The sequence below is a fragment of the Loa loa genome (assembly GCF_000183805.2).
Source record: "Loa loa unplaced genomic scaffold supercont3.54, whole genome shotgun sequence".
Taxonomy (NCBI): Eukaryota; Metazoa; Nematoda; class Chromadorea; order Rhabditida; family Onchocercidae; genus Loa; species Loa loa.
This window is the reverse complement of record NW_018108234.1, coordinates 37,109-47,565: the sequence shown is the minus strand read 5'-3', so window position 1 is coordinate 47,565 and position 10,457 is coordinate 37,109. Positions and strand designations below refer to the sequence as shown.

Below are 10,457 nucleotides of genomic sequence, written 5' to 3'. Positions count from 1 at the left end.
AAATATGACNTAATAAAAACGAACTTCTGAATATGCATTTGTCAGCGCGAAATATAACGAAATATTTGTCAAACAAGATAAGATTTGTGATCTTTTCGATATATACATATAGTTCCACTAAGATTCAAAGACCACTAAAATTTGTTACGTCAAAAGATAAAAGAATTGTTCTCTGTACAACAGCTAGTTTGCTGAATTATATTTAATAGGAGAACAATTCTTTAAGAATTCAGAGAACGAATACCGAGGTTCGCTTTCCAGTTTCCTATTCGAATACTGTTCTCAAAAAAAAAAAGAAAAAAAATCGAAAATTACCAGTTTCAAAATCTGAATTCCCAGCACTTTTTGTTAAATCAGATTTCGCTTGTTTTGGTTGCTGTCCCCGTGCAATTTTCTGCAAAAAAAAAAAGGCAATTTTGTTATTAGGTTTTGTTATCTTAGAAAACTTCATAATAATCTAATGAAGCTCAACAAAAACAATGCATGAATCTATGTACCTAACTTAACCAATTATCAGAATGATTTGCAATAGATGTGTACAATGAGGGAAAAAGTTGTGTTATACGATTAAATTTTTCCTACCATGTAACATTTCTTAAGTGTTTAACAATTTACAACAGATGCTTTCTCTCGATATCACACAATCTTAAAATGTGTTCGTACAATGAAATGTAAATTTAAAGAGCTTACTTCAGAAATAGGTTTAGCAGTAATAGCATTTCTGCTATAGGTATCGACAGTAGTAGTTGTTGTTGCAGCAGCAGCACTAGATTTTGCATGCCGTATTTCTGGCTTAGCCCGATCAAAATCCCCCGCTGCAACAGAAGCAGCAAGTTGACTAGCAGTCTCCGGATCTATTTCATCACCTTCGTCCAGCAGTACATAAACTGGCTCACCATTAGCGCCTTTCAATGCCTGTACCTGAAAGCAGAGATAGTATTATAATGAAAGGGACAAATTTCAGCTTGATTTCATTTTTATCTTATTTATTTTTCCATTTTTGTATTTCACAATTTGGTTACATAAAACCATGTAAAATGATGCTAAAATGGATAACAAACTTTTTTGAAGTCGACACCATATTGTGCTTTAAGCGTTGCAATTGTGGCTGGATCAGTGATGATACCTTCAGAATGTTCTACAATGGAAACAGAATTTGAACAGGATAAGAAATATATAAATACATATACTGGTATAGGCAAAATAAGTTCAGTTTACACTACACTATTTACGTATTACTTCACTTTAATCTTTCAAACGTTTTAACTGATATTTCAAATCAAATTCGACTAACCCTGGTTTCGTGCCATTCGCTTACGCTGCGTATTATTACCCTGGAAACATGATGCCTTCAAAGAACAGTATTTTACTCAAGGGTTTGCGTAACTTCGGTGGTTAGAAATGCATGAAGTAATGGCATAATGAGCAGTAAGAAAGGAAAACTACCGGTACTACCAATACTGGTAGTACCGTTTGCAAGATTTTGCCAGCTTCCGACAGGGGTATTCGCATTTTACTATGCAGTGTTGTTTGTTGCTGTTATTAGTTCTGTAATCTCAAACTACTGGTCCAAACAATACATTTTAGCAAATGCTGAACTTTCTTTTCGGAATAGATGGATGAAATTACACCGAAGCGAATTCCAATGATTACTCTGAAAATACGCAAACGTACCGAATCCGCAGCAGAAGCAAATTCAGGCATTAAATCTGGGTGTTTGGACCGAAGATGACGAATAGCTCGGCACATATTAAACGGTCGATGCAGCATATATGTCATGTTGCAAACTAAGCATTCAATCAGTTGTGGATTGATGAATTCCATGCACCCATCAGAAATCCTCTCCAATCTTGTCTGCAATGAAAACCCTGATTTGAATCTCAGGTTTCCTGTAGTATTATCATAGACGGCTATTACCAGATGTAATGATGACCGCGAAATATCAAATATTTAAAGCAGCAGAGACGGACATAAAATGCAGCAAGTGGAAAAGTTCCAAAACTGCATTATGGAAAGTGAAAAAAAGTATAAACAGAAGAACTGTTTTGGATCAAACATGCTTTCCCCTGTACTATGACCAAATCATAGCTCACGCAGAGATCATTCGTCTCTTCAAATTTAAAAATTGGAAAAAAATGGAACAAACCATAACCTTGCATAGTTCGTATTGCATGTTGTGTAGATGATGTGGATGCTCGGTTCGGAAATGACGTATTGCTCCAGCACTTATCACAGCTGCTAATATATCTCCATTACACATCTTACATTTCCAATGACAATCATTTACTGCTTCCACATATCGGCTATTCACCGGAGCTGCTTGTCGTAATGCAGGCATTATAAACTGCCGTTTTGGTTTACTTCGGCGACCTGGAAAAAAGAAAACGAAATGAAGGCATGCAAACGGTATTATCTGTTGAACAGTGATATGGTCTGGTGTTAGCCCGCATTTTATATCTTAGTGTTATACAGTGTGGTAGACAATGGTTATGATATCTATCATCTAATGCAATCGATAAGCGAAAGCATTAACAGAAAAAAGCGAGACTCGTATAAGCTGTGTGAAGAGGAAAACATAATATACCACCCCTTTACAGTAAATAATTTACAACGCTCTCATTACGTTTAATTCCAAAGCTGTTTGAAAATCCCAACAATTAATACTAACCGAATGTCATTCGACTATTTACATAACTTGCAGCCCTTTCTTCTTCCATTTCATCATCCTCGACATCGTTCGCATTTTTTCCTTCTTCACAGAGTTTAAGTCGCTTTTCTATTGCTATAAAAATATCAATGGTCAAATTACGCTTAACTATTTCGAGAAATTTACTGTCTTCTTTCCGAAAAAAGCCGATTTCTTCGATGCATCGTTTGTGATATATGTTACATATACATCTGGGGTACTTCCATGAGAACTGTCGCTATACCAAAGCGCAAAAAAAAAAAGTGCAGCAGAAAAGTGGAATTCGTGAAATAAATCACTTTAGCAAAACAAACCAGCATGTAAACGAGCTTCTGATGTATGCATTGTATCATATTTCCCACATCTGATACGATGTTCATCAGGCATTGAAACATCAAAGTCATCACCATATTTTTCCAGCAAACGAGCATTAATAACAAGTTCCTTAAAAGGAAATCCTCCAACCAAAAGAATTCAAAAATTTGTAGAAATTCAAGATGCCAGCAATACTTATAAATGGATAAAATTGTTCAAGAAAAAAAGTACCTGTAGACAAAGATTACATTTTGGCACTTCAACTTCTTCTGGATGAACTTCCGAAAAATGCATAGCAAGCGCTTCGGCTGCCATAAACATTCCACACCATATACATTGTAAATTAGCTCCACGATCAAGCGATGTGTCAATGACAGCAAAATCTTGAATTGATAAAGGTTTCCCAAGTCCTGGCTGTGGCTTCTAAAAAAAATAAGAATATACCATGAAATGAAGTAAATTAAACGGTCAAAGTCAACATTAAAATAGGTCTTACCAAAAATAGATAAGGCAAAGAAAAATGGTACATGAGAGTTTATAAGCATTACATCAAAACGGTAAGAACAAAACGTTAACGAGTATGAAGACGAATTTAATTTTTAATGACAAAAAATGTGGTTATTTAACGACACTTATCTATGCCTCCAAAAATCAAGTTTACAGATTTTCGAATTAAATCTGAAAATACTGAAGAACATATTCTTATTCAACCCGTGTCCTCGAGACGCATAGGATTAAGGTGGTGAGAAGTCCGAAACAAGAAAGGTCACGTTTCAGGTCAATAAATTCATACGAAACAAATAGCGAATACTTAAGAATTTTTTGAATTCCTAATGAAAATTTTAGAAGTAATCTTATTCGTAATACAATCCTGATATCTCATTTGTATTTAAAATTAACTGAAATCTACCTTAAGTTTCCATTTTCCTGCACACTGATGAATCGATGGGTGCCATGCATTGAAATGTCGAACTAGATGAACAACCTCAAATTTACGATTAAGCGATACTACTGCGTTGCAAATACCACAACGTGCGTGTTGTTTATCCACCAAAGTTACGGGTACCTGTATGCAGCATTTATTATCTTATCTGAAGCTGACATCACTGCTGTGTCATATATTATGTAAGCTATGATACAATATACGCTTGTCTAGCAATAATTTTAGCAGTTAAACGATAAAAGACGACATTATTATCTAACAAGTGAAAAAGTACATGGTCCATAAACTACATGTCAAAAAAGATAACACATACTTTGTTTTGCAAGTATTTCAACGGAGATTCTAATAACGATTGGAGTTTAGTAGACTTACAGGAAGAAACTCTAATTTTTTTATTTTTCATCTATTATGTTTGGTTCATACGTTCAATTTATTCAGAAAATATACGCGAATAACAGAATTGTAAACATACGGCGCGACCCAATTTTTCAAACATTTTCTTCCGTAGTGCTGTTATTAGTTGATTAAGCGACATTTCGTTTGGATTGACACGAATCTGAAAATAATAAAAATGCTGCAATGACGCTTGAACATTTCACCGTACTCAATTTCACACAAGAAGCGACTTAGAAACTAGCTTTATAGCAGGCACTGTTCGATATATTTTAAGGTAGTTAAATTTTCGTTTTCATAAACATAAGGAATTTAAAATGTTCGAAGTGATCGCGCCAAATTTAATCCGCAAACTTTTTATATATCGCAAAGTTTTCGCTTGCATATCACCAGGTGTTCTACCTATGAATCTTATCACAGACAAGATGAGCAAGGTTCTCAAACACTATCTCTGTTGCAACCTAGTTTTGCTTTACTAAATCAGAATATGAACGTTTTTACCGTAGATACGCTTCGATAAATGCGATTGGAATTATGACCAGATGAAAGATCATCATAAATGTTGCACACATTATTTTCCATGCGTCGCTTCTCTTCGCTTAGCTTTTCTCTTAACCAAGTTTCGTATGGAACATCTTCGAATGCTGTTACGCCCTCTTCTAACACCTAAAAATTACCGAATAAATAAAATTAACTTACTGTGGCGACATATTAACTTTTTCTCTTGTATCAATACGTTTCTTTTGAACCGCTTTCCATCTTAGTTTTGTCAAAAAATTACAATAAATTCCTTAGATTTTCCAAGCAAAAAAATACATTGAGGAATGAGAATATCGCGAATGTGAACAAAGAGATAATTCCATTACCTCGGGATGATGCTGTGGAATATGTGAACTCAACAATAAATCATACAGAACAATTTCACCACACAAGCCACAGCATATATTTTTTGAATCCAAGAAACTAAATTCAACCGCTCGGAGATCGTGGCGTATATTCGCTTCAACATTATCACCTTCACTCATGAATAAGGCGTTTTCGTCTTAAAAATGACAAGTATTAGCCAAGAGTTACTTCATTTTCATGGTTTTTACAGTCATACTGGTGGTTCACGCCTATAGGAGATCAACTCTTATAGAAATAGTTACGGTACAGAGAAGAAGGAAAATCTAGCACTCTGGAATGCAAAATAAAAAGCACTAAAATGTGACTTGAGGCGTAACAACCTAAATCATTAAATTACTTTCAGTATGTGAAAGTCGCAATTGTTAACAAAAGCCAAATATATCACGAAATAAAAATACCTAAAAAACTTGACGCTCAAAAGATTTAAATTTATCTCTTTCTAGAAGAAATTTAGCAAACTAAATATTTAAATATCAAAGAAATCAATTTTGAGGCGAAGAAAAACTTACCGTCAAGAGTTTGTCCAGGAGCAAGTTGTATGAACTGTTCCGTTCCGTTTGGTGTTTGAACACAGATAACTTGCATCTCACCCACGCCGTCGGTAAAATTCGTTGTCTCCTTCAATTGAGAAAAAAGAAAATTAGAGAAAAGGTATTTTTAAAAAAAATTAACAAAATGAATAGGTTACGAGAAACTATTTCGTATAATTTCAAAGAAGAACTATACAAAGACATACATCATGTTTACTTCCACTTGAACGTTGCACAACCTTCTGCAAAGCAGGACTTTGAGGTTCTAGTTCCGGTGGCGCTTCATCGTCATTGGATTCGACATCATCATTAATCTGTTCGACCATATCTTCTTGCTTTGGTAGTGTACGAAGTGTACGACCTAAAATTCAGTGAATTTGTAATTATAACGTAATAAATACAATAAAACTGAAAAAGGAAACGAATATCTCGTCACAACAAGACCACATAAAGACGACATAACCTATTGACAGGTCTACTGCTTAGCACTATGTTTTTCCTTAAGACTGCAACAACTTTTACTATGCTTTTATCAATGCAGAAAATTTCTGGTATATATTGCTCTACTTCGAACCAGGTAATAGCATAAGCCACAAATGCAATTTACCTTCTTCCTGCGTTTCCTGGATAGATTGGCTTCGCAAGCGCTCCGTACTCATAGCACTATCACAGTTATCCCTTTCATCAGTAGCACCTGCAGCTACAAGGTCATCGCCAGCCGCATATATCAGTTCCTCTTCTTCGAAGCTACTTTCAATAAAATCACTCTCGCCAAGACCAATCTCGGCATACATCACCTTCAAAAAACTTTTTGAAAGTTGTGATTTCATAATTCGTAGCACATTTCACTTTTTTAAGCTTTTTTGAAACTGCTATGATCTAAATCGAAGTAGCAGAATTATCTCTAGATCCGCTTCAACTAGCAATACTTTACACAAAACTACACACTTGAAATCAAAAATTTTCAGCAAATAAAAAATTCAATTTTGACTCACATCATCAACATCATCCAACATTGGCTTTTCTTCTTCGTAATAATATCGACTGAAAAACAAAATACAGGCGCCATTTACTTCAGACAATAAGTTTAACCTTCAAAGTGTACTGAGGTTACCCATGTCTAACGTTTAAAAATCAGGAAAAATGCTCTACTTTCAAGATGACATTACCAATAATTATTCTTCGTGAAAATGGTGGGTTAAGATATTTTAGTCAGTTAGTTCATATTCATCCCGTTATAGCATTAAACCAAAGGAAAATCCTTTTTTTACCAAAGTGTAAATACGTTTCCTTTTTTATTAATGCATACATAAAAAAGAAAAACTAAATGGTGAAACGACTAGGGATCGCAAAATCCATTGAGTAGGTCAAGTAATCAGATTTATAAATTTTTGTTTTCAAAACACACAAAAATGACAAACACATACTTCGTTCTCGCACTCCTGCCTCGTCCATCTCTTTGAAGTAATTCTCGCTCTTGTATTCTTTCCCTGTGTTTAGCCACTTCATCTGAACTTCCGTAATTGTAGTAATCCATTTTTGAAAAGTCACTTAACTATGTATTCAACATCATAGACTCTTTCGCTTGAAGGTTAAGCTCACCATGTTTACGTTTTGCAACTCGGATATGTGTTCTTTCAGTTGTCAGTAGAGGTGCAGTTGCTGGTACAGGCTTTCGGTCCAATCTCAGTATACTCGAAGAGCCACTACCACTTGGCCCGTCGTATCCATAACGGATACCATCATCAACGAATATATCACGTCTTATTGACGAAATACTTTTCTGGGCTTGATTCAAAATATACTGTTGGAAACCTTCGCCTAATTCGTCCTTCCGACGATTTTCAAATCCACTCGTTGTTTTCTTAACAGCTGAAAAAATAATGTCAACGATGTTCACTCTTTGACACAACTGGTGATATTTTCGGTGACTATTTCCAAACCATTCTTCAGAAGTTCTCAAATTCATTTTTTTCGTGCTGTTTGCCATATTCCCAATTAAGCTTATGAAACATAACAAAAAAAAGAAACTATACACGATTCGACATCAAGTTCCGTCAACGGATCATCATTACTAGTGACAACGTCTACTGGATCATCCTCGTAATTATGTCCAACTTTTTCTTGATCCATAATCCGCGCCTTCTGAAATTATTTTAATAAAATAAAACTATTTCGCTATCCACAGTACTTAAACTTTGAACTGCTCTTTGCTTGTAAACTGAAGACTTAATCTGCTCAACAGAGATCTTCAAAAACTGAATTTTCTGAAAGTTAAGGTTTCACTTTGCACAGAACATACTAGTTTACTCTAAAAGCATGTGACGGCAATAAAATATCGGAACAAATTCCATGAATGAGGATGTTTCCAGAATGTCGTGTTGCGGAGCAAAGAGAAGCGGTTTGAAGAAACGCTTTAACAAAGGAAATAATCTGGTAAAATTATGACTCTTTTCAAGAAAAAAAATTTGTTACTACGTTGGAAAAACAAAATAAAACAAGTGCTTTGATCATAAAAAGCATTATACTAGAAAAAATGAACAGTCATGTTCATTTTGCACAATTTTTATAGTCCCGAAATTCAAGTTGGCTGAGTCAAATTTCATACCAGCAAAAAATTTTTTCATATAGAAATAAAAAAAAATTATGAAAAAAACTCGTAATTGAAAGAGCAGTAAAATAATCCCTTACTCTTCTAACAACGAAGCTAATTTTTATGCAGCAAAAATCTTACCGAAACTTCATCACTTTGGGTCAGTAAGCGGGCAGAATCGAACCCTGATTTTTTTAAACGTTTACTTGAACGTACGGATCGCTCGGGCTCACAACACGCTTCACCAATTTCAGGTTGGTTCTAAAATTTCCTCGATTGTAGAAAAAGTAATCATTGCAATATGGAGAATTTCTATTCAATACCTGACTCATTAACATAGTTTTCATCAATTATCCCAGATATCAATGCTAGTTTAGTGTTAATTACTTAACACATCCATAGATTTGAATGATAAGTTCATTTGAACTGCAAACGTGAGTGAGCAAACGAATATTCAAAAAACGCCCACTGGAGTATGGTTAAAATCACTTCTGTTAACGATTCTAACGTCTCCCTTTCTTAATAATGCAAACTTTCTTACGGTTAAATCTTAAAAAGGAATTATCGAAAAATAACCCTTCATTAAAAATTGCAATCAAGAAAGCTTACCCGCAAATTTTCTTGAACATCAGGAAATAGTTTCCTTCTGGTTCTTCTTCCAGCATCACCTGAAATTTCCGAACAGTTGCTTCAAAAATTTGTTTCCAAAAAAAAATGAGTATGCGCACTAAATGGTTTCATGGTTCAAATAAATGTGGAAAAGTCAAGGTTTGCAGTTACATGCAACAAATGTCCATAGAATCCGAAGCAAGACAATAAAGAAAAAAATACTTCTGTATTAAAGTGGCAATGAACCTGATTCAACTGCTGTTTCATTTGCTGCAATACTGATATCATGGTCTTTAATCCTGAAAGTACACAATCAATTATGAAAAACACTCCGGCATAGCGTAACAGATACCAGCGTTGACTAAATTTAAAACCCAATAATCTTGTCAAAAAAACAGTTTTATGTTTTATAACAGGTAAACTGCTAAAATAATGTCGTATGTTTATAGCTAAATCTACTTCGGATTATGACACTTAAAGGCTGACTTTAGGAAAAGTCAGCGGATGATATTTCCACATATGCAATAGCAGAATCAAATATTTGGTAATATGGTTAAAAGTGAAACAAAACATTTATGTACATTACGTAACCATCTTAGAAAGATATTGTTATACTTGAAAGTTAATTACAAGTATCATTCTGCATGTATGGCTAATGAATAAAAACAGTAATTGGTAGTAAATGGCACTACCACCTATTTCAGGTATTTTCGTCTCTTACCTTTCATGAGTGAAATCATCATTTCCCTCTTCAGCTCGCCCTCTTACACGTATCTTTCGTAGATTTCTGCTATCTGCGAAAAGCAATTGCATTACTATTATCACATACAACAATGAACAATATTTGTATTTTTCAGCGATTTGGTTAACTGCGGGTAATGGTCGAAAAAAAATTTATTTGTAATATTTAATAAACTGTTGATCATCACAATGAAACAAATTTATTCATCTTTTGCTAACAAAATAATTTCGAGATTAATCCCAGCTCCTACTAGAGGAAATTGATATTTGCCTAAATTGTTAATTTTATCCCCGGACTTCGGTGACAAAGTTTTCTCACGCTATCGTTTTAGGTTTTACATCGATAACGTCATATATCTAATTGCTTTGCATGATATGAAAATGCTTGATTCCTCACATATATCACAACATAATTACCATATCTTACAACATTTCCGAGAATTTTTCTCCTTTCTCAAATACTCGACTATCAAAATGACCTAAAAATGGCCATATTGGATGAAAAACTGATAGCATCAGTAGGTATTTTACTTTACCTATTTCATTATGCTATAGTATATAAAGAATAATGAAAAATTTCATCGTATTTGTAGCCCAAAACTGTAAAAGTAGTAAAAGGACCGATATTACTAGAGTACAGCAATAAGAACGGTACTGTTACGGTAGAAATTACGAATAGATATAGTTTACAGTGTTTATAGTCTAGTGTAATTCGATAAAGATACGGTGACAAGAAAACAA

At 34.3% G+C, this 10,457-nt stretch overlaps 1 protein-coding gene across 1 annotated transcript in view; it reads right to left on the bottom strand.

Moving 5' to 3' along the window:
- The window catches only part of LOAG_09424 (hypothetical protein), a 12,309-nt gene that overhangs the window by 902 nt on the left and 950 nt on the right, over nucleotides 1-10,457 (bottom strand). Inside the window, exons 2-25 of the mRNA XM_020447929.1 lie at nucleotides 9,697-9,769; nucleotides 9,222-9,274; nucleotides 8,976-9,034; nucleotides 8,508-8,627; nucleotides 7,810-7,918; nucleotides 7,376-7,645; nucleotides 7,201-7,282; nucleotides 6,769-6,817; nucleotides 6,381-6,570; nucleotides 5,980-6,134; nucleotides 5,753-5,861; nucleotides 5,204-5,379; nucleotides 4,839-5,003; nucleotides 4,417-4,500; nucleotides 3,912-4,067; nucleotides 3,233-3,424; nucleotides 3,001-3,130; nucleotides 2,669-2,782; nucleotides 2,153-2,370; nucleotides 1,675-1,854; nucleotides 1,295-1,334; nucleotides 1,062-1,138; nucleotides 691-921; nucleotides 316-394 (exon numbers count right to left, since the gene is read on the bottom strand). Of these exons, the coding sequence (XP_020301887.1) occupies nucleotides 316-394; nucleotides 691-921; nucleotides 1,062-1,138; nucleotides 1,295-1,334; nucleotides 1,675-1,854; nucleotides 2,153-2,370; nucleotides 2,669-2,782; nucleotides 3,001-3,130; nucleotides 3,233-3,424; nucleotides 3,912-4,067; nucleotides 4,417-4,500; nucleotides 4,839-5,003; nucleotides 5,204-5,379; nucleotides 5,753-5,861; nucleotides 5,980-6,134; nucleotides 6,381-6,570; nucleotides 6,769-6,817; nucleotides 7,201-7,282; nucleotides 7,376-7,645; nucleotides 7,810-7,918; nucleotides 8,508-8,627; nucleotides 8,976-9,034; nucleotides 9,222-9,274; nucleotides 9,697-9,769 (3,111 nt within the window). The remainder of the gene's footprint in view (nucleotides 1-315; nucleotides 395-690; nucleotides 922-1,061; nucleotides 1,139-1,294; nucleotides 1,335-1,674; nucleotides 1,855-2,152; nucleotides 2,371-2,668; nucleotides 2,783-3,000; nucleotides 3,131-3,232; nucleotides 3,425-3,911; nucleotides 4,068-4,416; nucleotides 4,501-4,838; nucleotides 5,004-5,203; nucleotides 5,380-5,752; nucleotides 5,862-5,979; nucleotides 6,135-6,380; nucleotides 6,571-6,768; nucleotides 6,818-7,200; nucleotides 7,283-7,375; nucleotides 7,646-7,809; nucleotides 7,919-8,507; nucleotides 8,628-8,975; nucleotides 9,035-9,221; nucleotides 9,275-9,696; nucleotides 9,770-10,457) is intronic.